Source organism: Haemaphysalis longicornis, unplaced genomic scaffold (assembly GCF_048455015.1).
Source record: "Haemaphysalis longicornis isolate Haplotype H1 unplaced genomic scaffold, Haemaphysalis longicornis Haplotype H1 scaffold_5, whole genome shotgun sequence".
NCBI lineage: Eukaryota > Metazoa > Arthropoda > Arachnida > Ixodida > Ixodidae > Haemaphysalis > Haemaphysalis longicornis.
The window spans coordinates 157,017,750-157,044,778 of record NW_027526385.1 but is presented as its reverse complement, the minus strand read 5'-3'; the positions used below and the strand labels follow the sequence as shown (position 1 = coordinate 157,044,778).

Here is a 27,029-nt window from a genome sequence, read left to right as displayed (position 1 = left end):
TTCTGTCGCGCCCCATTGTAATGAGGTGCGACTACTGTTGTGCTGGAAATCAAGCTGTTGCACCGAACCGCGAGTGCGTGTGTTCAATGGAAGTACCGGTGCTCCTAGCGGTCGCCACAGCGAACCTAAGGCATGTCCCCAGAAATGCGTGGCTTTCGGGAAACCCGCTCACGAAATATCCTGGTCCTGCAGTACCACACGCACCCCCTACCTCCCGTCACCCCTTCCTTTCACGTGAATGTCACGGTATAAGGCGCACGCTCGCGTTACTAATCTACAGTGGCCGAATCACCCTTTTTTCTTTTTTTTTTTTTATTTTCATTGCTCCCTCACCGGTGGCCCAATAAGTGCTTGCGGCATGGTCAGCCTCAAACATTTTTGCCCCTTTCCTTTGTGTGCAGAACCGAACTCACTGAGAACTGTGCGAAAAGAGGAAATAAAAACGTGCAGCCCTAGGAAGCATAGCCGCTCCCCAAACAGCAAGCTGAGGGGGCGCCGTTTTATTTGTTTCGCCCGGAGCTACTTCCAAGAATGGCGGCCGGCAGCCCAAGAATGCGCAGATCGCTACTGGCAAAAGGTCCATTCAATCAACCTCAAAGCATCTCTGCACAAGAGCGCACGTACTCGAACGCACTTTCTATCTACTCACACCAAAAACCGAAACTTTTTTTTTTCTTCGTTTTCGCTCCGGAACGAAATTACAAACGTTTCGTTTTCGTTCCGGCCAAAGATATCGTTTTTTTTTTTGTTTTTCGTTTCCGGTTCTCGTTTCGTTCCGACACCCTGGCTAGAACACCAAGATGGCACACACTAAGAAAAGTGGGGATAACAAGTGGAGTCTCTCCCTTATTCCCTTATTGCCTATTCAGCACGTATTACTCGGTATCAACAAATTTGCAGCGTTTACAAACTCTGTAAGCCACATAAGCCAGTCAGAGCACGGTCCAAGCATTCGTTTCAAGGTACTAGCCGCCATTGTGCCTGGCCACATCTTGGCGATTTTTCAAAATTGGATTGGTGCAAGAGCATAGCAGGCAACACACAATTTAAATTAAAACAATATTCGGCAACATTCTTAGCCAAAGTTTCACAATTTTTCGGGCCCTTGTTTTTAGTAGTGTGTTTTAAAAACCCTGTGCAAATTAAAAGTATGTATGTCCACACTCAAAAACCTATTCAGTAAAAAAAATCAATTTTATTCGCAGACCCGGAGGTCTGCAAATGAAAACCAAATTGGGGTAAAAATTGGAATTTTCCGTCCCAAGCTAGCTTTTCAATTCGAAATCATGCTATCTAATCCAAACAATCACAAACAACCAACGCTTGCTTCAGGTCACAAGCATTCTTAGCACTGGTCATAAATCAAACTATTTCAAAAAATACAAATCATAAAAACTGACTATCCATCTAATATATTTTCAAATACAAGTATATTTGCCTTAGTGTATATAGAGCTAAAAACATACCTACAAAAAAAAAGAGTAAGTTAGGCAGTCAGACATTAACTTCCAACAGTTCATGTACTACAGCAGGATAAAAACTGGCAGAAACAAAAATGAAAGATGAAGACAAGATGGCAAAAGCACTGTGAAGAGAGATTTGGAATACATTGTCGTGAATGGGTTCCTCAGCATGCTGTGAATGCAAGAAATAAGTCTGACACTGGCCCTTCTAGTCACTGAAAAGAGGTAGGCATGCCAGTGGGGGATAAGAGTGCACGCCAACAAATAATAACTCTTGATTCCTTACTCATGCAACTATATTTTTAGGAAACTATTTTTACAACAAGCAGCATTATGCTTTGGCTAACGTCAGAGTCCTTCAATGCTTTACTGGTCACGAAACTGCTCCGTAACTCAATGGGAGAGCTTCATATGCTGCGTTTGGCCGCCGCGCGGCGGCGCCACCCTCTCACTGAGGTCACTCCTCGGGCGGCGTTGCGCTGGCTCGAACGGCGGAGCCGCGGCGAGTTGTGTTTGTTTTGTGCGGGAAAAAAATGTAACGTGCATCTGGCGCTCCTGTGATGCGACTTAAGTAGTGCAACGACGATGCCTAACATGTGTTGCATCCCGGGATGTCGTTCCTTGTACAACGATACCACAGAAAATGTTTCCTTGTTCTGTTGACCGAGTGACGGGCAGCTGTGAGAAAAGGAGGGGCGTCATTCCAAGGCAAGCAACGGGAGATTGCAGCTTCGATTACAAGTGTGCGTCAGTGTGTGGAAATGCACTGTGTGTGAGAATGGAAAAAGCAATGCACCCTTTTGAAAGCATCGTGGACCTAGAATTGTACAAGGCTAACTTAAAGCCGGATTTTTGTCATATCAGTCAGGTTGTAGCGGTGCTTCATTACCTGTTTGCAAACTTGTATTACCTTGCGCTCAGGCTCGGGTGTAAAACAGCTTTGGGACGTCCTTGTGCTTTTACTTTTCATATTTCCGCGAATTATCCCTTAGGGTTCGTTTTGTTTGTTTTGTAACCGCGCGTGGCCGATTCCGGTTTCTTATCTGGCGTTTCAACCGGAGCGCCTGTTTGCTCTTTTTGTCGTACAGTCCCGTCGGGCAATATTGTTTGATATGGAAAGGATGCCACCTTGTCGCTAACTTGATTGTTTGTTTCTTCGACAATGTTCTCGATCCTATTTCCATGAATCTGAAATTAATAACGTTGCAAGAGTAATTCATGCATAGCTAACGCCGCGCAACTCACTTTATCGACGTTCATCTGTGCACATCACACTGCGGACTGCTTCTTCGACGTTTGTGTTTCATTGTAGTCTTTTGTAGTGCAGGAGATCGCTAGCTCGCTGCGTTCAGAAAAGCTTTGCGCCGTTCTTGGCTACGTGGCAATATTCTGTTTCCTCCGTGTGCTGCACATCGCAGCGCGAAAAAATAAATTTTTGTATGCTGGACCACGCTGTTTCGTCTCCCTTCGTAACATTATTTTTTGTTGCGTGTGATAAAATCAGTTTCATTGTTCTTTTTTTTCGCTTCCTGTTTTTGCAAGGATTGCAAAGCATGGAAGCAGAAAGACACATGGTGCAACATATATCTCTACGTGTTTTGATCCTTCGCGTTTCTGCGGCGTTTTTAGATGTTCTCAAGTATGTACCCACTCATCGAAACGACAATACTATTGGGCTATCTCTTTTAGCGTTCTGTGCATTCCAGAGCAATCAACGGATTCATTAAGCGTAGTCTGAACGACGCGTACTTGGTTTCTTTCAGTTTTTTTATTGTATTATCGATAGGCCCGCAACAGTCCGTGACTACACAGATACCGTATGTGTGGTATTTAGAACTTTGCTTTAAGAAAAGAAGCAATATAGATTTAAAAATCCGTAAATACGACGGCGCAGCGCTTGTGCCAGAGCACACAGAAGCCATTGCCGTTCGTGGCCGAAGTCTACGGTAACTTACTTCGAAAAATAAAACCCCATTGAAGGCAGGTAATAAACACAACAACTCGACTATTCATCGCTTACTACGAAAATAGTTGCGTCTGTAGTTGGGAAGTGCATGCGAAGCTGTTTCGGAAAATTGGGCCCATCTCCCCGCGAGGGGGACTCAAGTAAATGTGTCGCATAGGGGGTGGGTGTATTGCGTTAACGTTTAGTGTTTGGGGAGTTGGTGGTAGTGAATGCGTTGTATCAGCAGCTTCTTGACGTAGTTTGAATGAGTCAAGGATATGAGGCGCGTTCGTAGCCTTCCATTCTGTGTCGGCTTTGTGGCGCAGTGGGTAGAGCACCATGTACATTGCGTTCCGCCCGCAGGGTCGAGGGATCGAAACCAGGCGCCGGATAGGAGGAGGAAAAAACGTTTATTGCTTCCATTGAACGGGAAGAAAGGAGCGCGGGATGGTTGTCGGTCATACATGGTGCGTGGCGTCCCCAGTCCGGGATGCCATGGCCAGCTGCAGCTCAAATGGCCCTGGTCACCAGGCCACGCTGGTTTTCCAGGACATCGCTACTGAGCAGGACCTCCCACTGCTCCTGTGTCGGTGCGATGACTTCAGGTAGTTCGGTGATGCCTTTACACTCCCACACCATGTGGTACAGGGTGTTGGGCGTCCCAGAGCAGAAGTTGCAGTCGTAGCTGAAGAGCGTGGGGTGTATTTTGGACAGTTGTGTGGCGTGCGGAAATGAATTTGTCTGCAGTCTCCGGAATTGTGTGGCTTCTTCTTTGGTTAGCTTCGGGTGGGGTGGCGGGTATCGTCTTCTTGATAACCGGTAGTGCTCTAATATGTCTCTGCTGCGCTTGGGGATGGACGGGTGGATGTCGGCAGAGTGGTGAGTGCCTATGAGAGTTGAAGCCCGGTGTGAGTGGCCTCGGGCTGCGGTATCTGCCGCTTCATTACCCTCTAAGGACTCGTGACCTGGTGTCCAAATGATATAAATGTCCAGTGGAGTTTTCCGTGCTTTTGAAGCCTTATGTAGTAGATCAACTGCCATCGCTGAGATACGGCCCTTTTGAAAATTACAGCAGGCCGCTTGCGAGTCGGTGATGACGGTCACCCGGCCTTGGGTATCTGGTACTGTGGTGGTGGCAAGCACGACAGCTGTCTCCTCCGCAGAGTCGGTGTCATCTGTATTGACCGTTGCTGAGCACAACTCATCTCCTTTACTGCTTGTCACACTAACCGCGGATAGTATTTTTTTTAATATAGTGTAGGGGGAGGGGTGCGGACTACGACTACGGACGTCAACGCAGGTGACATCGTGAGTTACTGAAATGCTCTGCATTTAAAAAACACACTTAATCAGCGCGCAGACACCAATTGCACGCCAAGAGCTGGCCAATACGCGGCACGCGCGGCGGTTGGATGACCTTCGTGCGGCGGTGGTGCCTGTAGTGGCGCGCGCGGTCCCTATATGAAGCGAGCGCCGAAGTTTCGTGACCAGTAAAACATTGAAGGACTCTGCTAACGTTCACCAAGGTTAGCCTACGCTCGCGTACAAGACATTTCCGCACAGCTTCGGCATCGTGCAAGAAAGCCCACCCAAAGGGGCATGCCAAGCAGTGAAGCTCGAAAGATTGCCTGTCGTGCGGTAGCGCCAGCTTTTATAGCTGCTTTGCTCGTACATTTCCAATACTGACAATTTCGAAAACAATGAAACTGCGCAGCAAATGAAATCAAAAAGCAAACACTATTGGCCAAGTATTCAAAGTTTTGAATATTTGCACACCCGTCAATCAGCCTCACAGCGGCAAACTAGCACAAGAAATCTACGTCCTGAGTGTCAGCCAGCCCTTGTGACGGGCAAGAACACTAACAGCTGCCGTCGTAAAATCTTGAATTGCTCTTGGTCCGACTTCCCCCAGCCACCCACTCACCTCAGACAGATTGAGAGCTCTTTCTTGGGTGTGCAGTGAAGAGGTGGCGGAGGACGACGCTTCCACGGGTGCTCTTCATCCGACAGGAGCACGAAATGGTGCTGGGGCGTGACACAGTGGCGGCGCAGGTCCTCACAGCTGCCGAAGATCTCCCCGCACAGCCCGCAAGAGATGTCCGACAGCTCACTGTGGTCTGTACAGAAGAAGAAGGCCGAGAGTGCATTTCGGGCAATCATTCAATGACAACAAGGCTTTGCCACATCGACGTGCAAGTGGTCAATGTTGAAGTACAACAACTGCAAAGCACAACTCCTTTACCGCTGTAGTTTTTAGAGCATCTGGAGATGTTACAGGGCTTCTTTCTCCCAAAGAAAGCGCATTCGACAGTACAATTTGTAACTTTTCTTTTAATCTGTGCACTTTTACTTGATAAGTTTTAAAAAGAAACTGCCAGAATAGCAGGTTGCAAATTCAATTCCAGGAAATGTGCGTGTGACCAATTATGCTCTACTGTGCAAGCCTTGTATGCTAACATTGGCTTGCACACAAATGACTACAGTGGGACGTTATCAAAGATACGGGCGGATGGCGCCACTTCCTGCCCCGTTCGCGCTCGTTAAATGTATAGATGAAGGCACACACTGTAGGAACCGGCAGATTTCCTGCGAGATAAACACAGGCACAGGCAGCCTGCCAATGATAAACAGCTACAAAACTGCTCCCTATTTTTGGCAGACTGGCCAGGTCATTGCACACATAGGAAAAAAAATATTTGAGGGGTTTCATGTTCTGCAAATACACCTGGACAATAAGGCACACCATAGTGGAGGGCTTTTCCAGATTAATCTCGACCACCTGGTAATCTTTAAGGTATGCCGAAATCTCAGCACCGAGACATTTTTCGCTTTTCACCCCCATTTTAAAAGCAGCCACTGCAGCCAGAATCGAACCCACGTCTTCATAGCAACGTAGCTCGGGAGCGTACAACATCAATTTCAGTTTTATGTCTTTCAATTAATTCAAACATCCCACCATACAAAAGGCACAAAGAAATAAATTCCAAATTCAGCACCATTCAGCATACCCACTTGCAAATCCGTTGCACATACCAAAGTGACTGAATGGCAGAAGACAGGTCTGGGCATCCCCACCACGATTAACCCTTTTCCTGTCAGGTGCTTCTGGCCATGACGCACCCCCAGTGTCGGCTTGGTTTCCAAAATATGAGGAAGGGAACATAGCGATTTATTTGACTATGATGGCGCGTGGGACGTAATGTGTCGAAAGGAAAGAGTGTGGGTGAGGAATCGCCTTTTTTTTTCAAGGTATTTCCAGTTTGCCGTGCACTATTCCGGGACAACGACCCCACCGTTTCAGAATCGGAATCTGACTCTGTGGAACTTGCACCCGTTCCTTGGATGAGAAACTCTCAGAATGCAAATCCGAGCTCGGCTCGCATTCAGATTGGAATTGAATAACCATCGCCCCTGCCCGCAGTTGAAGGCCCCAACACGCAGGGCCGTACCCAGAGGGGGGGTTTGGGGGGCTTGAACCCCTCCCGAAATTTTTTCCAGGCAGCACGTAAGCAATACTTACTGTTGCTTTCAGCAAAACTACCCCCCCTTCCGAAAAACATTTCTGGCTATGGCCCTGCCCACACGGTCGACCATCCGAGAGTAACCGCGCGCATGGAGGGATCACTTTCAGCAGCCCACACGACGCACAGAAACGAGCGAGCGAAAGCTGCGATTGAGTCATGTTTTGGTCTACTGAGGCAACAGCGCAATGGGCTAACCTGGTGCCGTATCAGACGCTGGAACAAAATAATAATAAAAAATAAAACCTACAAACCCATTGCGGATGGCACAACAACCCTTGCACTCCTAATGGCACGCGTGCCACATGGTCACTCATCCAGAGAAAGAACAGCACAGAGTGCAACCAAGCCCCACAGCAACAAAAGGTGGGCGCAGTCACTACAGCAACAAAAGGTGGGCGCAGTCACTCCGTACTCTTAAATATACTGTCAAGAGAGCTAGCGAGCGAAAATACAAGCAACTACAAGGATTTACAAAGATTCGACAGATGGTGCGAATTTTAGAACACACAACAGAGAACGTACCGGTACGTCAGTGGCATTGTGGGGGGGAAATGCAAAAATGTACCGGTACGTCAGCGACAGCGAAAGGGTTAACAGTGTTTGTTCACTGCTTAAGAATAAAAACAGCTTTTGCGGCAGCAAAAAAGATATTTACAAAAATTTCAAGACGATCCTGCCACCTGAACTCGAAATCGCTGTTTCTGTTCAAATCCTTTTGCGGCTGCTCAAACACTCACCTCCTGACATAGCAGCTTTGTCTTCTTTTCCACCAGTCATGTCGAACTGTCATGTGGTGACCCCTCCAATGACGCTGAAAAAGTAACACATGGAAGATATGCCTGAATATAACAAGAATGATAAAAGAATCTGGACAACGCACAAGAAAGCAGTTAACTATGAAAATCACGATGAAATCAATCGTTCAAAACTTATTGACAATGCAATTTAAAAGTGGCCACCTAGAATGAGGAGGCCTTAGCCAAAAGGGACAAATTTTTTCTCTCCATTCCACTTCACAGTGCGGCTCAGACGGCATAACTGCAGCACTTCAGTCTCAGCCATTTTGTTCAGTTTACAGAGAGCATTACGAACGTGACAATAAGCACTACAAAAAAAATCTTCATTGTGCATGCCCCTAGCTGTGTATTCCAAAGGAAAGAAGGTTGCATTGTGAGAAGCTACACTCAATAGTTGCCACCCAAACCTGTGCAACTTCGAGGTTTCCCATTTTTCAGTACGTCGCCTTTCAACATGAGAATACTTTAATCGCTGCTCCACGAGTTCTTTTGGGTCCGTGTGCAGATAGTGGATTTGGAATTCGGAATGGTCATGAACTGAAGAAGTGCAGCTTGCTGGGCCAGTTGGTACATTTTGAAGGTGAAAAACCAGCGAAATAGACGGAAGACGTAGAAGAGTGTGTTGTCTGGTCTCTTCTACGTCTTCCGTCTATTTCGCTGGTTTTTCACCTTCAAAAGGTCATGAACTGCTCCACCCCCACCACCCTTTCGTAAAGGAATAACAATAATAATAATAAAAAAACAAGTCCGACCATGGTCGGACTTGCGTCAGCCACGCACACTCTTGAGACCGCTTATTTCACAAAATTTCGGCGACAAACTAAAGCTCACACCTCGAAAATAAGCAGCCACAAGGTATAAAACTTGTTCACGGCGACAAAGTCCCCAGCCTTTCTTGTTGTCAAATATTTGGGAATTCGAAGTGTTGAACAACTGCAACTACCACGTCTGGCTGCAAGCTAGCGCGACGAAGCAGCTTCGCGTCACCACTGCACTTTCTCTGTGCCAATTCATGTCTACCCATTTATAACGTTCTGGTGTCGTCAAAGCGGCTACATATCAAAGCAAACGCATGTTTGAAGACGTGCGAATGCCCGTCAAAAGGTTACTCGCACGCTGTACGACCGGCCGGCCTCTGTGCTACAGAATTGGACCACTCGGACTTGTAGAAGCAGACAGCTGGGTAATAAAGGTTACCATTCATTAATAAAACGCGAGGGGGGCGTGTTAAAAGCATGCTTTTGCTATAATTTCAGCGCTGCCCCACGGAGCACTCGCGGGTTTGGCAACAAAAGCCGTGCACCCGGTTTTAGCCGGCAAGCACCTAAACAACGTATCGCCATTCTGGAAACAAACCATTGCGAATATAGTCTACAATGCGCCGACCTGAAGAAATACGGGAACGGTTGCAACTGCAAGAACGCAAGGAACCAAGTGCACACAACAATGCACTCCATGCAGGGGTACCTTGGGGTGTCGAGGTTACAGGGGTTACAGTCGCCTCATGCTGACCGTCTGCTGACAGCTGCCGGCTGCAGCAATTTTAGTTTGCGACGTCTTTAACCCGACACCGCCCAGTTGCTATGAGCAGTACCTGGCCCTGACGCACCCCTGACGCAGACGACGGAGTGGCCTGACAGCTACAGCATCACCACAGAACAGGGAGGATTTTGCATCACTGGCAGATTGAAACACAGAACAGGATTGAAACACGGGGCGACTTTGCACTTGGTTTGTATTTTGTATTTTTTCCACGAAGCATGGTTTCGTTTTGACTGTGTCGCCATCTGGGAGGTGGGCATTCATTCGGAGTAATGAAAAGAGAGAGAGAGAGAGAGAGAGAGGTCAGAAATTACTCGATAAATCATTTAAAAAATTTATAGCGAACAGTATCTCTACGTTGTGGTGCAAGGTTGTTGTTTGTACGTTTTCATGCGGTTGCACAATTCGAACAAAACTATCCCGGAAAACCGAGTTTTTTTGGGGATAATGTGTGAGATAAACATGATTGATTGCCAACCTAGGACACTAGTTTATTAAATGCAGTTTTTAGGCAGAGGTTTTTAGCCATGTACTCTTGAATCTTTTCTTTGCAGTGCCGGAATCGTTCCGAGGAGCATAGCATGTAATACTTCATGCCGAGGACCAGTTTATGGCATAGGTTTATGGACAGTTTTTCGCAGTGGAGTTAAATGGGCAAATGAAAATACAGAACAGAACGAAAATGCCTTCAGGCTGCTGAAGCTTCCATGCACTTAACGTCACAACCATTTATCTAGATTCTGTAGACAGCCGTACAGTTCCGGTTCTGCGCGGAGCCGCTTCCGGTCCGCTTTTTCGGTGGATTGTCCGTCGGAGGCATATGGTAGTGGACACCGGGCCCAACAGAAACTCATCGCCCACAATGACGGCTCGCTTCGTGCTGCCGGCGATCCAGGATAACCCCTCGGGTTGGGGGCCCTGCGCCATCCCGCAGCAATACAAGGACATGCCTTACCAACCCTTCGCCAAGAGCGATCGCCTCGGGAAGGTAGGCCTAGTCGCCGGCATGCTTACTTCCACCGCACGTCACTTGCCGCGATTGACGGCGGTGCGTTGATCGCGATGTACCGCCACGTATTTGTTGCGACCAAAAAGCGTTTCCCCCTCTCGCGCAGGTGGCCGACTGGACGGGCACGACGTACCAAGACCGGAGGGCTGCAAGTGAGTGCGACAGGTTTTGTTATGAATGAGCAGCTTGTTACTCGATCACCCTCACGCAAGAAACTTCGGGCTGTGTGCACAAGTAATGGTTCGGGGCTTATTCTCAATAGCGCAGTTTAAGTCGTAGGAAGTGATGGCGTACACGGATAGGACGGAATGCGGTTGTGTACTTGACTGTGTTGTTGTCTACGTGGTAGTGATGTTCCAATTTGGCCCAGCGCTGCTTGTGCTATCGTTATTGCTTCAAAACAGACTGGTATGCAACCCGACAGCATTGCTTTATGGGGCACTAAATCGGTGTACAGGAATATGTAGTTGATGAGGAGCTACTTCTTTTTTTCCCACCTGCGTTCTAGGATTTGAATGTTATGGGCCAGATGTTTTGTTATAGGATCGTAATATTACCACTCTGCTTATGTAGGGCACAAAACAGAAAAGCACCTTTTACTAGCCTCTGTATTGTAGACGTATTCTGATGGAGCTCTAAATGCCACAAGGTCAACAACTCACGGCAGTGTTCGCCTGCACAAAGATTGCTTTCTAAAGGTGCGTTTGTTAAAGAAAACATCCTCAAAGTCTTGGCTTTTAGAAACCCCATGAGAGCTTTGAAACCCGACACCTCAGAAAGTTTTGAGTGTGGAAACCAGCGACTTGGCAACGTTTCAGACAAAGTGGCGTGTTTTTGAGATCATCTTGGTTACTTTGTTGACCCTCCCCTCCTCTCTTAATCTCTGTGCAGACAAGTACAGCTCCCAGTTTGGGTCGGGCACCCAGTACGCCTACTACCATGAAGAGGACGAGAGCAGCTTCCAGCTGGTGGACACCACCCGCATGCATAAGCCCATGCACCAGCGCGGACGCTTCCGCATGAACCAGGTACGTCGGCACCGGTACCAGTAGCCGCCCCCCCCCCCCCCCCCCCCCCCCCCCCCCCGCGTCTTGAGTGCGGTACCTTACCGATGGGGCTTGTGTGTCTATTTCTTAACGTGCTGGTTGTAGGTCGAAGTTCTGTTTTCGGAGTCTGGCGTTGTGCAGTGTGAATGGTTGAAGATGCCAAATTGGCGACATAAGTCCAGATGGCCGGGTGGTAAAGTCAGGATGACCGGGCAATTGATTCCCATGGACTGTAGATGGCCATTAGGCCCGCAAAGCAGAAAGAAACAAAGCCAAAAGCCGTACTGTCTGAGCCATTCGCTTTGCCCACAACGAAATATTTTTATTTTTCGTGGCCATAGCCGACTGTGGCTGTGCCAGGCCAGTACAAACACAAAAACCATCAGCACTGTGTGGGGGGCTGCTTGTAAGTTGACATTGTAACAATTGGTGTTTGGGCATTATTTGGCTCGGGCGTTGTCGCCCAGACCTCGACGCTCTTGAGCAACCAACGGCCTGACCTTCCACTCTGTTTGATGTTTAGTGCAGTTTTGCAATTCAAGCTTTTGTGTGTGTGTGTGTGTGCGTGTCAGCAGTTCATCACTTATGTGAGCTGGTGTGCAAAGTTGCGAGATACTCTAAAGCCGTAAAGTGGTGACAGGCACAAAAAATGCCAAAGATCAGTGAAAAAAATCAGTATAGGGAAGAAATAAATTTTTTAGTTCAGTGATGGACAAGTGTGCCAACTGAAAGTGGGTCGGTACCTTCACTACACTGATGATTGCCATTCAAAGGCTCCACTATATTTTTCAATGTGCCGTTCCGTCATTGAGCTATATCTTCTGTCAGATGTCATGCAGTTTAATTTTTTTAAAAGATCCACTTTGAAAGATGGGCTGCTCAAATTGCAGTTCTCTTTTTAGGGGTGTCTGCAACCCAGTTCCAGGCTGGGTTCGGGATTCCCTACCACACAGGGTGGTGGGTTTGAGTCTGAGAGCATTACGAGGGACCCGTGGAATGTTGATATGGTACTTGGTAATATTGAATGCGGCTTGGTCGTAAGTGACTGAGTGGGTTGACCTTTCTCATTCCCTAAGAATATCACAAGTGAGAATTGCCAGAGGTAAGGCGTTGTTTTAAGAGCTTATCGTAGCATTGTAATACCTCTGCAATGGTGCCAACTCCAAGGGCTGCATTTTTAATTCTCTGTGCATCAGTCAGGCTGCCTTGGGTGTACCACCTACATGTATGTCCTATGTTGTAAACTACCTATGAGAACTGTGGCTATCAATGCACAAGATTCCAGATAGAACCGTGGTAGTGCATTGTAAACATTATGAACATCAATTTTGGCTTTGCGCCCTCGAAGATTGCAATGCTGCTGTGTATACTACATTTGCACAGCCACTGGTAGTTGTAACTTCGAAAAAGTCCTTTGTACGCATGAGCATTCAGAGATGTATTTCCTCCCCCCATACATGAATTGGAAGGGTTGTAGTTTTTGGATTAATGTAAGCTCTGTGACGGTGCTTTCCCATGCGTCCAGCAGATCTCTTTGTGATTGTAGGCGTGCTGTAGAAGACTGCAGACACACTTTGCATGGTTCAGAATCGTTCCTTTTTTTCTTCCACGCACTAGTCCTGGATCAGTAGTCCAAGCGATGCTGGAGTGTCCGTTCCCATTCCACATGTTACCGCCCCCTGTTTGAAGCTGTCCCTGGTTGTTTATTGTGATGCGTGTGTGCCTGTCCACAGCAACGGAACTTGCGTAGCCGTGAGCGCCAGAAGTTGGTCCAGCAGCAGCAGCTCCAGGTGCTGTCCAAGTCCGCCAAGGGCCGCGAGCGGTGAGTCTGGATTTTTTTCTTTTCCTTTCTTGAACATAGCGTAGAGAGCAAATGAATAAGCGTGGTTACGGTTATTGATGTGTCAGTCTTTGCACGCATGTACATTGGTGTAATAATGTGGAGGGTTAGGGGCGGTACGCCAACCCTCCCCTGCTGTAATACGATCAGTGCAGGAATGCCCCTGTGATGTGTTCTGGGGTGCAAAGCCGAACTAGTTGGTGCATACTTTGGTCGTCACACTCTTGACCACCGGAGTTGAGCGAACACTGAGTTGGGATAAAGCAGCCGCAGGAACTGATTGATTGGAGAAGCGGAGGCCACGAGAACTCCCCGACCCTACCGGGGCGATGGCCAACTGGTGCGAGCTTATTTCGTGCAGAGGCATTGCATGAAAGTAGGAGGGGAAAAAATGGAAGGGATATTGCAGCACAATCTGCATTGGCACACTAAACGGCGTAAAAACCGGTGCACCAACGATGTAGAGCTCTGTTCAAACAAGAGTCGCGTGAGTTTGTCAAAGCCAGCCAGTAGATTGTACAACCAGGAAGTTGTCTGACCATGAAGAAGGGAACAAACTAAAATCCCTTTTCCCTGTTCGCACGCACACACACACAGAGACAGGCAGATTGACAGACAGACGCTCGTTAAGAAACATCCTCTTGCTGCATGCTATGGTGTGAGTGACCAACAACCAATGAGGCATCCATTGAACTGAGTGGAGCCATGGTGCAGAGAGCGGGAAGCTATGCACAGCTGCGCCAGGGGTTGCTAGGCAACGCGGGGGGACAGCGTTGCTCCGCGAGGTTTTCAGGTGCGACGGGCGGATATTGCTCGCCTTTTTTAACGGCAATTTTAACAGCAGCTCTGCTGTTGAAATAAGGGGGCATGGACTAGGTGACCGGTAAAAAGTGCAAAGGTTCACGGGTACATTGTCTGCTCCCGCCACTTCCAATTCGAGACCTCTCTTGCCCCCCCGTATGCCGGCGGCTTTCAGGTGCACGTGTGCGTGTTGTTTTATTTGTCACAGGGTGCTTACCTTTCAGAGAAGCGCCAGTAGGTTTCACCGTTACGTATGGAATTCCCAATGCGTGAACGTTTTTTATCCCCAGTGGAAAAAGATAAACACTACGCACACACGAGGCCAGGAGAGCTCTCGAACTGGAAATGGCGGGAGCAGACAGTCTGCCCATGAGTCTTTGTGCTTTTCACCGGTCACCTGTAGACTCTCGAAGCCCGCAGCAGGGTGGAAATGATGATGCGTCAACGATCGTCCCCCCTCCCCCCTTCAGGGAACGGATGCAGCAGGTGCGCAAGTGGCAGAAGCAGATGCGGCAGAAGTTCGACAACAAGGGCAACCAGGTGCCCGTGAAGCACCGCGAGGCCTCGGTGGCCGTGCGGCCCAGCTGGAAGGTGCTGGAGGAGATGGACTTCCCGCGCCTCTTCAAGCTCTCGCTGCCCTCGGTGGGCGAGGGCCGGGACGTGTACCAGTGCGGGGCCGTGGAGTTCTACGACAAGGCCTACAACCTGGTCACCTGCAAGAACGAGCGGCCCCTGCAGCGCATCAACCGCATCTTCCACAAGGTCACCACCACCGACGACCCCATCATCCGACAGGTAAGGGTTGCTCAGGGTCAGGGTCGGAGGCTCCGCTTTGGGGGAAGGTTTTAAAGCAGAAGCTTTCTCATACCCCTGTCACACGGCAAATCTAAGGCCACTCAAAGTGAATGACATTAGCTGTTAATGACATCCGGTTTGGCCGTGTGGGTCTACGCGGCGAAACAAATGTCATTTGAGAGTGATAGCGGTGATAGCAATGACAATTAGCAAGCTCGAAGAACTGCAAAATTATGTTTCGAGAGCGTCTAGAATGTTTTCATACAGAATACAGAAGAGCGGACACTTACACAGGATGGGTGTGTCTCATGCTAGATGATGACTTTTAAGTCTTCCAGCAACCATTCTGTGTAAGTGTTCTTTTTTTGTGCGCTTTTTGCCCGGTCAAAGTTCAGTCACCAGCTAGCCCACTTTTCTCCATCGAGTAGCCAGAAAGTTCCCGCAGAAGGTGATGTCCCAGGTCTCCACTGCTTGAAGGGGAACTCGGAGACGTGGGCTACGTGGATATGCATGGCCTTGGTGGCGTAGCCACGGACAACCCATGAAACGAGAGCAGCTTTTTCGCTGGATTTGACAGGATTGAAATCCAGTAAGAGAGGAAGTGATAGCTATTTGAACACTGCCGTCGACTTATTTCTGTGGCGAATGGTTTCTTGTTGCGAAAGGGTACTCTTTGGTATTGTGCAGTTCTATTTTGCTGAAGTGGGTCGTTCGTAATGGCTGCTTTTTGGGCACCTCTGGTATTTTGCAACCAGTTAAAACTTGTTCTCTGCTAACTTTCTTTTTCTTTGGTAGTGGGAGGGGGAGGGGTTGTTTTTTGAAATCACTTTCAGGGCAGGAATGACCACTACATGTTCGCTCGGCAGGCAGGAGAGAGGCGGAATGGCACCGGTTTCCCAAATGTTTCCCGTGCACCCTTGAAGTCTCAGTGGTGCATGAAATCCGACATCTTGTCAGATAGGTCCCAGTGAAAAAATCAACACAGGGCACTTATTTGTGAACTGAAATGATTGTGCTGACATTCACTTAATCAAAGTGCGTCTGGTACGGTGTGGGTCGGGAATCGGGCAGCCCGTAACAGCTGACCATGTGCGTGTCTACGAAATTTACGTCTACACTACGTCTACATTGCATCTACAAAAATTGAAGCGTCCCACGTCTCATCTCCTCCTCCTCCCTTCCCGCCTGGCAGCTGGCCAAGACGGAGGGGCAGACGAACAAGGTGTTTGCCACGGACGCCATCATCGCCTGCCTCATGTGCGCCGGCCGATCCGTCTACTCCTGGGACATTGTGGTGCAGGTGGGCTCCTTTCTTCCATCACTCTGGGGGGGTTGCAATCGACGGTGCTGTTCACTGCACTGTTACAAAGCTTACCATTTAGGGACATATTCTTAGCATGCGCAAAGATTGAGGTGCATAACCAGCTAATTTTGATTGTAAGTGTGACTCGTGGTTTCTTGTACACACCGGCTACCGTATTTTCGTGTCTATAACCCGCACCAAAAATGCGAAAATTTCAGGGGTGAAGAAGTAGAGGTGCGGATTATAAGCGAGGTATTTCCTCTGGTGCAGCTTCACCGCAATGCGCATTGGGCCATGATGCCCTTCTACAGCAGTGATAACGACCAAGCCACTGTTATCCCATTGACTGTGCTTATTTTTCACACACATCTCAACAGTATACCAACCTGAAAAAACGTATGCGACAATTCATCTAGTTGCGTAGTCAGCTAGGTTAGCTCTTTTGCATAAACAAATGTGTAATGTTGCTTGAGTAGCAGCTTTGGTTCATCCTTTTGTGTATAAAATATGCAGGCAATACGCAGGGATTTTTTTTTTTTTTATTCGCCAATGGAAAGTGGGGGTGCGGTTTATATGCAGGGGCTGGTTACACGCGCAAAAATAAGTTATATGGGCGAGGGAAGAAGGTGCATGTTGAACCTCCCAAACAGTCTTTCGAAGATACATTTGGCACATCTTTGTTCACCAATGCAATCTGCCTTTCTTGCCTACGCTGTTGTTGGCTGCTGGGGCCGGAGTCATTAGTTCAGACAGAGCCCATCCCACGAAAAAGATGCTTGTACTAGCCTTCAGGGCAGTGTCTTGCAGCCGTCTACAGGAAGTTAGTAGGGGTACTCGGAGGCTGTGTGTCTCGTGATTGTTGGGAAGCGAGTGTGGGTAATGAAATGCGTGCTGACATAAAGCTGCTTTTTAAGTGCTTTGCCTCCACCCGTTCTCAAAGATGTTGTCGTCCTTTTTTGCAGCGCGTCAACGACAAGCTGTTCTTTGACAAACGGGATGACTCCGAGTTTGGTAAGCGGCCTGCTTGCGTTAGTAGCGTCAAAGCTTCTCCGAGCTCATCACTTACGTGCTTGCAGAGTTACCTCTCGCTGAAAGCTACTTTTGTAGTGGAAACAAAAACAACTTGCCTCAAATTCTATTTGGAGTGCTTGTGAGCAGGGCTGGCTGGTGGATGGCGCTGATGAGCAAAAACGGGAGCGAGAGCCAAACCCTACCTCTTACTAGCACACTTTGAAGGGGATTAATGTGAGACCGTTGTGAGTGACAGAAATGTTGCCACTCCACCTCGAAAGCACCATTTATGGGCGCTTTTTGGGAGCGAGGAAATCTGTTCCATTCTATTGTGGAGAAAGCCAGCCGTGTCATTTGGGGTAATGTGGAATATTCAACATCTGGCAAGTATGTAGAAGAAAAGCTCTTCAACATGCTTTGCCGGCAGCCTGTGCAGCGTACGTTACATTGGCCATCTATGTGACGCTACGTGATGCATGCACGAGTGGTAGCGTTGGGGCGTGCCACTAAAAGATGGGGGGATGCAAGGGGGATTGGCATTCATAAGGAGGTCTGTGGTGACAACAACCTAGGGACTTCCCTGTGATGTGCAGACCTTCTGACGGTGAACGAGACTGCATCGGAGCCCCCGCACGAGGAAGGCAACAGCATCAATGCGCCCCGCAACCTGGCCCTGGAGGCCACCTTCATCAACCACAACTTCTCGCAGCAGGTGCTCCGCATGGTGAGTAGTGCTTGCTGGTGGGGGTACTACCACTACCCCTCTCTCTATTGTATGTGGGGCGACTGCTTCCGTCCACACTTGCAGCACCTCAGTTCGCTTCAGTGGCCAATTGTAGGCCACATGCACACTTTTTTTTTTCTCTTTCTCTCTCTCTCTTTTGTTGCTGCGATGTGTTGGGCAGGAATTTTATTTTTGTTAATGGTCCTTTCTTGTTGAAATGAAACTCCTGGGGGTTAGTTTTAGGTGCAGTGTGACAAGGTTTCACTTTGTGCACGTTGCTGTTTCTGAGAGGTGGCTCCTACAGTGACCGTTGGGAGTGTTCAGAGAGACAGCTGAGATGTGTGGAAGTGCAGCAGTTTACATTCACCGTGACGGTGGTGTAAAGTTCAGCGCTGAGCAGTATAGCGCAGTACGAAGAAATAAAAAAGGTGCACGCAACCTGGCTGCCCGGTGCGACTGAGAAGGGTCCGCAGCTCCTGTTCTGTAGTTTGTGCGCTTGAAACGTGCATGGTTGAGAGACTGAGAACTTCCAGAGTGCAACAAAAAAATAAATAAACTCAAACCCTTGCACTGGTGCGAAGGTGGGAGACTAGTAACGCTGTTTGGTGTTATGGGTTATGGGTGGTGACTTATTGTATTGATTGAACAAGGACGCTTACACATAACTCCCGTAGAATTATTTTAAAATGCATTGTCGTGCAGTTAATTTCATGGTGGTTTCAATAAAGCAGGAGTTCCAGCCACTTAATGCAATCATACTGCCTCCACAGGTATTGACAGCTGGTGGGAATTCTGTCATTACGTCGAGACGGTTACATGTTGTGGGGAAAGGAAAGTCAGCTTGCAGGTCTCAGAACTGGTTGCATTTGCGAAACAAGCACTGTTCGCACATGGCTGCTTTCATGTGCGTGCTTTTTTGTCAGAGCTTAAATTTTGTGCCACAGCTGAGCTTTGCACTGCAAGGTTGGAGGGCTTCCTGCCACCAAGAAGTACAGTATTTACTCGAATCTAACGTGCCCTCGATTGCAACGCGCACCCTTTTTTCGTGGTCCGAAGAAGAAGAAAATGCTATGTCCTCGATTGTAACGCGCACTAGCCTTTCATTATTTAATACAGAAATGGAACTTTTTCTCTCTTGGAGCAAGCAAGGTTTATTCCAAAGGTGGCATGAAATGAAATGTGCCTGTTATTGCCAGAAGACAGTCACACAATGGTCCGGGGCAGTGCCATCGCTGCCCCGGCAGCTCTGTCGTTCGGGTCTCTGAGCTGCTCGCTGCTGCTGCATGTACTTCACCAGCGGATCTTCTATTTGGGGATATCGCCCCCTCTTTGGTCCGCTGAACCCTTTCCGTGTCGCCTTGCTGGCGAAAATTTTCTCTTTCGGCTTGCGCCACCAGTCCTGCACGCAAGTGTCCGGAACACTGAATGCACCTGACGCGGCCCAATCTCTATCGCTTTCCACGCAAAAGATTACTTTCTTCTTAAACGCACCATCGTGGTGGGCCCGCCGTGTCTTCGCAGTGGGAAATTCCATGGTGGAAAGAACAGAAGAACGGCAGAAAAAAAAGACTACGCGGAAAACAAAGGCCAACTACGAAGCTACGCATTGAGTAGTCAAGCAGCCATCTTGAAACGTCGATGGCGATGCGGCGCCGCAGTTTTGAGTCGTACTCGATTGTAACGCGCACGTGATTGTGGGACCTATTTTTCCCGGAAAAAAAGGTGCGTGTTAGATTCGAGTAAATGCGGTATCTTTTAACCTTTTAGGTCAGTTCGTGCGAATGTTTGTGTCAAATTTTGTTTGTGGAGCCGCCTGTTCTGCTGTGAAGTGCCTCAATGGGTGTGCGTATGGGTTTACCTTTCCTGTAGACACCGCCTGTCCTTTCTAAATCTTCCTTTCTTTGTTTCTCTCTCCTCCCCCTCTCTCGTCAGGGTGAAGAGAAGCACAGCTTCGAGAACGTGAACCCGTTCATCCAAGACGACGAGGAGGGCGAAGTGGCCTCGGTGGCCTACAGGTGCGTCCAGCGCTCTCGCAAACTCTCTGGCCCCCCGTATGCCCTGCAGCCTTTCTCACTTCTTGGGCGCCATTCTCAATCCTGCCTCACCATTTTTCTTTTTCCTGCCTAAATTTTTGGGGTTCAAACTTTTGAGACTGTCCGAGTGCTATCTTCTTGGACAGCCTTTAGAAAAGAATGGAAAAGAAATATCTTCCATGTCGAGTTGCGCTACGTGTACAAAGACAAATGGGATGCTAACGGGACTGGGATGAGGCGCAAACGTGCAACTGTTTGTTACAAAAGACAACAAAAACGGGGGACGCCTAAGTATATATACAAGAGCGAGACTTTGCGCTTTGCGGCAAAAGCCGATAAAAAACATTATCCCCCGTTTTTGTCACCTTTTGTAATAAACGATTGCAAGTTTGGGCCTGATCCCAGTCCTGTTAGTGTCCCGTTTGTCTTTGTATGCGTACCACAACTCGATATTAAACATCACCAACTAGCCCCATTCTGCGTCCTTTTGAACAGAGATATAGAGGAAATGCAGTGAAAATGGGGCCAAACTGGGCATGCCAAGAGTGCCTTGGCTACAGTGATGTGTAGTGGAGTGCTGCTTTTCCAGCAGGGATGCTGCCACTTCACCAATAAGAAAACGGTTAGCCTGCTTCTTCTCCAAGATAGGCTGAGGTCCACCAGGAGCGTGTGTGCAGAGAGCGATTTTTGTGCAAAATTTCAAGTGCACAGAATTCAGCAATTTGAAAATGCAAGTTGATCGAAGACACTTATTTATTTATTTGTGTAATACTGCCAACCCTTGCGAGTAGATCCTTGGCAGGAGTGAGCGGCGATACAACGCACGACTGACAGCAAATAGATGGGCATATAAATGAAACCAGTTCACTGGGGTACTCATGGTGTGAAATAAACACAGTGAAACATAAGTTGGTTTCGAAACTGCAGCTTCATGACAGACAAGTTGTAGTAAGACTGGGTACTGTGTTGTTTTTTGATAAACGTTGCTACCTAAATAGCAGGTGTGTTGTAACCACTTTTCCAAGGCCGACAGATAGCTTGAGGTCTCCCGCCATTACCGTCGTATGACATCCTCCCGGGTGCACTGTGGGTGACGTGGGGGTGCTATTCTTTTCCACGATAGGTATCCTAAGTTACGCATTTCTGCTGTGCTGCACAACATCAATCGAACATGTTGAGTTGCTGTGCCCCACCTGTAAAATGCTCCAAAAGGTATCAAACCACAGTTAATGAAGGAAAGAATGCCCTCTAGCTAAGCGACCATTTTGCAGTAAACAAAAAAATCATGCGTCTTAGGTGGAAAAGACATGAGCACAAAACCCGGGCCTCTGCCCCTAAGCTACTGAGGAAGAACGGTTGAACACTTTAGCAGTTCAGAAGAGAGTAGAGTTCTCCTCACTTGCTGTGCCTTTTGGGGAAATGGAATCATTTCGTGACCGGTGATGTGCAGGTACCGCAAGTTCGACCTGGGCGACGGGGTGGGCCTGGTGGTGCGGTGCGAGCACGACGGCGCCATGGTGGGCCCCAACGGGGAGCTGCAGTTTGTGAGCGTGAAGGCGCTGAACGAGTGGGACCCGCGCTACTCGGGCGGCATCGACTGGCGCCAGAAGCTGGACACCCAGCGGGGGGCCGTCCTGGCCAACGAGCTCAAGAACAACTCCTGCAAGCTGGCCAAGTGGACCGTGCAGGCCCTGCTCGCGGGCTCCGACCAGATCAAGTTCGGGTAAGGAGGGGCCTCCTCCTCTTGGGGCGCAGTGGGGGAGGAAGCGTGGGGTGATTGGGTGATGGCACTTCAACTGGAAGGCACTCCTTTCAGGATCTGAAAGAACCTCTCCCTGTGTTGAGGATCCTTTTCTAGTAAGAAATAGTGTTTGAGTTTCTACATTACGCAGTTCTGTGTCAGGTGAAGCAGCTTACTGGTAGGATAGGAAGGAAGCACTTGTACAAAATGAGAGGAGGGAGGAAGAAGCTTTCCGAGCAAGTGAGTGAGTGCGGGGAGCGGAAGTGAGAGCTCCTCCTCGTCCACGATGATGGCAGGTACGTGTCGCGGGTGCACGTGCGGGACTCTTCGAAGCACGCCATCCTGGGCACGCAGCAGTTCAAGCCCAAGGAGTTTGCCGACCAGATCAACCTGAACATGGACAACGCCTGGGGCATCCTGCGCTGCATCATCGACTGCTGCATGCGCCTGCCCGAGGGGAAGTACCTCATCCTCAAGGACCCCAACAAGGTGGGCACCAGAAAGGGGGAGCGGCGAGTCTTGCCGCATTCACTTCTGTCCCAGTGGAAAGCTGAGCTTGGAGTTTGTCACAGAAGCCCGGTTTCCGCTTCCGGCTGCACAGCACCAATTGCATTCCGCATAGTTCTTTTGGAATCTCCGGAGAGTGAGTGGAGAGTTCTGTTGAGTTACGAAGTGCTCACTCTTTCTAGTAAAGCAAAGTTGCACGTCGTCTTCAGGGGTGTTCGTAACAAATGCCGCTGTAATGGCCAGGGAACGCTTATTGATCGAGATTGCGAGAGAAAATTGTCCAATCTGTCGTTTCCAACTTCCTCAGGATCCTGTCTGATTGCAACGAAATTGGGAAGGGAGTCATTTGAAAATATGTTCCCTCAAAAGCTTCTTTTACCAGATGTTTTCGCCAAGCTGATCTCAGCAGCTCTTCGATTTGGTCTCGAAACCAACCCATCGCAGATAATTTGCAGTTAGCCCGAGAATTCCCCACACCATAGAAATACAGTAAATGCTTTAGTCCGAGAATTCCGCATGCCATAGAAGTACAGTAAACGCTTCGTAATTCAAACTGCAAGGGGAAGCCGTAGGGCGTGTAAGCACTGTGCTGCTTGGAAAACACCTTGTATGCAGCCTGCCCTCTGTCCTTAAAGCTGAGCCAGCACTCTTTTCTGCAGCGAGGGAATGCAACCGAAGGCTGCCTTCTTCAAACCTCAAGGATACAGGCAGCAATCCATCCGACCATCGCTTCAGAGTGGATAATCGCACTGGGGGGTTCGACCTTCACTTTCTTCGTCGTACAGTTGAATCCTGCTACAACGAAATTGACCGGATGCGCGAAAAATTTCGTTGAAGCGCAAATTCGTTGAGGTGAAATCTGCCCCAACACACCACGGAAAGGCCAGAAAAATAGCCCCGTATGTTTCAGCATCATTGGCAGCATAATACAATGTTTAGAAAAAGGAGTGACACTCAGTAACCTCGTGTTTATTTTGATAACAAACATACAAATGGTTATCTGTCTTTTCACTGCACGCAAAGATCGCGTTAGGGAGGGAGGTGAAGAAATGCAGGCGCAAAACGTATTGCTGTACAACAAGGCATGTCCACCGAGCTGATTACTTGCAGATAGCTGCTGGGCCGTCAGAAGCCCCCCTCTCGCTTGTGGCAGGAGCAGTGCCGTTATCTTATTCTCTGACGGCACGGCAGCTACTGACCTTGGCAGGCAAGACGCGCGCGCTTGCATTTTACAAGAACGCGCGCTGGCGACTAAGATAGGATGACTTGGTTCAAGACCAAACACGCATACATGATTTTTGCTCTTGGCTATGAAGAATGGTAGAACGAAAACGGCAGGGACAGCTGCTCGGAACGCATACATGACGGCGCCGCGCCAGCAGCGGAGCAAATTTGTGCGATTTCAACTGGATACGGATTGGTTGTAGCTCCGGCTTGGCGAACCGGGCCTGCGCCTCATGTAAAGACGGCCAGGCACATCGTTATCACCATCAAACAATGGCGTCCGCCTATGTGTTTTTGTTTTGTTTCGTTTTGTTTTGGGTGGCGGTGTGGGCGCGCCGCGCATGTTTTCCTTGAAACTAAATGTCCTGAATGTATAAAAAGTTACAGATAGCTGGCGCTATGCTTATTTTATTGTAAAATAATTGTTCGAACCCAGCCCAAATCATCGAAAATTTCGTTGAGGCTAAAGCAAGCCTGACAAATGGTTCGTTGTGGCGAGGGCTTTGTTGCATTGACTTCTATGGCTAGCTGACGGGAAATTTAAAATTTTCGTTGAAGCGGAACTTTCGTTGAAGCGGAGTTCGTTGTAGCGGGGTTCCACTGTAACGGGCAGCAACAAGTTCTGGCACCCCACCCACTGCACTCACGTCCACATTGGTGCTGTCCGGAGAGAATACACCTTCCGAAACGCCCTCCATGGTGGTTTCAGATTGGTCTTACCCTATTTTACCTTTCCTCTCTGTTCGAGGGGTGACGCTGCCTCGTGTAGACAACGGGTTCGTTTCTCTGGCCGTTTGTCAGGCGCCAAGCTGCTGGTGCGCTCTTGCATGTGGTTCAAATTATCTGTAGGGGAACCTAGTGACGTTTGAAGTAACAGGATTTTTTATGCGTAGACTCTGGGTCCTGGGACATGCAGGTGGGATCGGCAGCGAGACCGCTTATGCGTGCGCAAGCGAGCACTTTGAACTCCGCTCCAACCCGGCGTTACCTCTCCCATTCGCACTATACAACCCCGACCCCTCAGAAGCAGAGAGGCTGCAGCCAGGCATGCGTCCAAGCAGTCGTTGCGGGATTTGGTTCCACCAGACCCCATTCCCCTACCCGTTGGACTGCCCCTAGGAGCACAAGTGCGTCTGCACAAGGCACGGGCTGGTGCCGCGCTAACCAATGATGTGTTGGTGAAGTGACTCAGAGTGTCTCCTCCCTCCCCCTCCCCCCGGAGTCCAGGGGCTTCTGGACTGGACAACGCTGCTGCAACCTGCCACTACACGGCAGACACTCCTCTCTCAATGGGAGTTCGCGCTCTCCTCAGGCGTCGACCGCCGGATGCAACCTTTCAACTCCCCCGCACCTTCGTTTATTCCTCATGCCAACCTATGTGTCCGCCTTCTGTCATAAAGTTTTGTTGCGTCATGCGTAGACTGCTATGGAGCCCAGTCGGGCAAAATCATACAGAATTATCCAGAAATTTTGTTTGGGGTTCCAGTTAACAAGCGTTCACTGTACATGTATGAAAAGCGAATGCCGGATTGCCTTTTAAGAGTCCTCGGTGAGTCTGAAAGTGACAATCGGAGAGCCCCACTGTCTCGCTGTTCACCCTGATCACCCCTGTGCCTGGCGCGTGTGGTTGCACGCAGCCCGTGATCCGGCTGTACGACATCCCGGACAACACGTTTGAGACGGAGAACGAGGCCGAGGACGACGACGAGGACGACGACGAGGATGACGAGGAGGGCACCGCTGGAGGCCACGGCGAAGGGGACACCAAGAAGTCCACCACGTGACCTGTGCGGTGAGTCTGCCTCCCCTTCTAGTGCTGCTTAAATAAGAAATGCATTGCTGGAGCAGGGTTGGACAAAGGGGCATGAATCGTTTGTAACAGTCATTGTTTTGTCTTAACCATAGTTGGCTCTGCTCAGCAGCTTAGAAGCACTCCTGTCCAACTTCGCTTGGCTTTTACCACATGGCTTTTCCCTCCTGAACCCAAAAATCAACAAAAAATGGCAATTTTCTCTCTCTCTCTCTCTCTCTCTTCTTCTCTTCTTCTTCTTCTTTCCTGTCTCAGGCTTTTAAGTGATCCCTGACAATAACTCTTGGAGCTCCGTTTGTTAGAAACATTTAAGCAACTTGAATTGATCACTTACAAAACTACTGTTCCTTTCGCAGCCAGAGGCAAGTTTTGAGCCTGTTCATGAACTAAGCCAAGTAATGGTGGAACACTTTTCCGGGTACATGGCAGCACGCGTGTTGAAGCGCAACTTGCCTAAACACTGGCGCTAGAACTCCCTTCACTATAACCGAGTTTCAAACTCGACGATTGTCCCGTACGTAGATCCGGTAACGTGAATGGGCATTTTGTTGTAGGTGTAACTAGGGGGCGGCCACAATTAAACCATGTCACCATTAAACCGCGTCACCAAATGTGCTCAAACGTTATATCAAGGTCACATCCGGCCATTTATTTTGTTTGACGTCAAAGATGGCGACGGCGCTTGCCTGCTTATTTAGGAATTGAGTACAAACTATCTTTGCCTGTGGGAAAGCCAGCGACCATTTTGGGCAAGATGACCACCTCGGAATGGTGGTGCCATTGTGCGGTATCGAGCACAATGTGTGCGATTTCCTTTAATGGTTGAGAGCAGCAAAATAAAGCAAATCTAAAAACTCCTATTTACTCTGGTAAACGGACGATAATTCCCTCACTACTGTTGTGGGAACGGAAGTCTGGCAGGATTAAAAATGTCATTTGGAATTGTCTGGTGCAAGGTGTCCCTTTGGAACGTTAGGAGTAAATAAGCCAGCCATAGTCGCTAACGTTGCAGCAGCCTCTGTAGTAACCCTCTGTTTTGCATTGCTTTTTCTTTTCCCACCTACAGGTGACGAGGAAACTCCTTTTGTGAAGAGCAGCAGCCCATAATGCCTGGCCACCACCGGATGGAGTTATTAATTTTTCTGCGATAAGATTTGGTAATAAACGGCTGTCAAAAAATTTCAGCCAGGGAACGTTTGCTGTTGTGTGCGCGTGTGGTCCTTTGCTTTGAAAGAAAACACTGCTTCGTTGGAATGACAGACTGATAAACACAGTTTGATGCTAGCCAGTTTCAGATGGAGGTGAAAAGTGAAAAAACCGCTGTGCCGAGATTTTTGTGCAAGTTAAAGGTCCCCAGGTGGTCAAAATTAATCCGGAGCCCTCCACTGCAGCGCACGTCATAGCTGAGGTGTGGCTTTTTCGTGTTAGTTAAACCTCATAGTATGAAGTTATGCTAGCCAACGTGCCTGATGGGACATGTCCGGTTAACCTCTGCTCGGATTGAAATTGAGGCCTCACGCTGTCATTGTAAGCAGCTCAGCTAGCTGGTTTTTGTCCGTCTTATCCACAGTGTGGAAAAAATCATAAACAAGAGGGACGGAAGGAGGAGGAATAAACGTCCCTGTAAAGCAGTTCGCCTTGGGGAAGAGTCCTCATTCCAGGACCCCTTGAGTCCGTCCGGCTTCTTGAGCCGTCTTCAGCAGCCAAAGCTGGTCATCAGGGTCCGAGCTGGACAGTGCTCTCTCCCAGTGCTCAGGGGAGGGGAAGGACAGGGGGAGGGGGTAGGTTGGGGTTCTTCTCCCAGCCCCACACAATGTGGTAAGGCGTGCCCGGAGCCTCACAGAAGCGGCATTCCGAGGAGTAGAGGGTGGGGGCCAGAATGTGTGCTCGAGTTGGGTGGGGAAAGGTGTTTGT

The 27,029-nt window shown here is 48.9% G+C and overlaps 2 protein-coding genes across 4 annotated transcripts in view; one reads left to right on the top strand and one right to left on the bottom strand.

Annotated features, from left to right (window-relative positions):
* The window catches only part of LOC144138789 (putative helicase with zinc finger domain), a 74,452-nt gene extending 65,002 nt beyond the window's left edge, over positions 1 to 9,450 (bottom strand). Inside the window, exons 1-3 of one of the 3 annotated variants that reach the window (XM_077671258.1) lie at positions 9,324 to 9,450; positions 7,670 to 7,743; positions 5,333 to 5,525 (exon numbers count right to left, since the gene is read on the bottom strand). In XM_077671258.1, the coding sequence (XP_077527384.1) occupies positions 5,333 to 5,525; positions 7,670 to 7,709 (233 nt within the window). In that variant the 5' untranslated portion in view covers positions 7,710 to 7,743; positions 9,324 to 9,450. Of the gene's footprint in view, positions 1 to 5,332; positions 5,526 to 7,669; positions 7,744 to 9,085; positions 9,132 to 9,196 lie in introns of those variants that run through there. The other 2 variants (XM_077671257.1, XM_077671259.1) reach the window with 2 other exon arrangements.
* A 601-nt stretch (positions 9,451 to 10,051) lies between these two features.
* On the top strand, positions 10,052 to 26,313 carry Eif3d1 (eukaryotic translation initiation factor 3 subunit d1). Its single transcript, XM_077671260.1, has 13 exons — positions 10,052 to 10,259; positions 10,387 to 10,432; positions 11,172 to 11,308; positions 13,060 to 13,148; positions 14,438 to 14,762; positions 15,955 to 16,062; positions 17,028 to 17,076; positions 17,670 to 17,800; positions 19,733 to 19,815; positions 21,284 to 21,556; positions 21,871 to 22,063; positions 24,943 to 25,097; positions 26,182 to 26,313. Exons 1-12 carry the CDS (start codon positions 10,092 to 10,094, stop codon positions 25,087 to 25,089), a joined length of 1,749 nt encoding a protein of 582 aa, XP_077527386.1. The 5' UTR covers positions 10,052 to 10,091; the 3' UTR covers positions 25,090 to 25,097; positions 26,182 to 26,313.
* Positions 26,314 to 27,029: the final 716 nt, after the last annotated feature.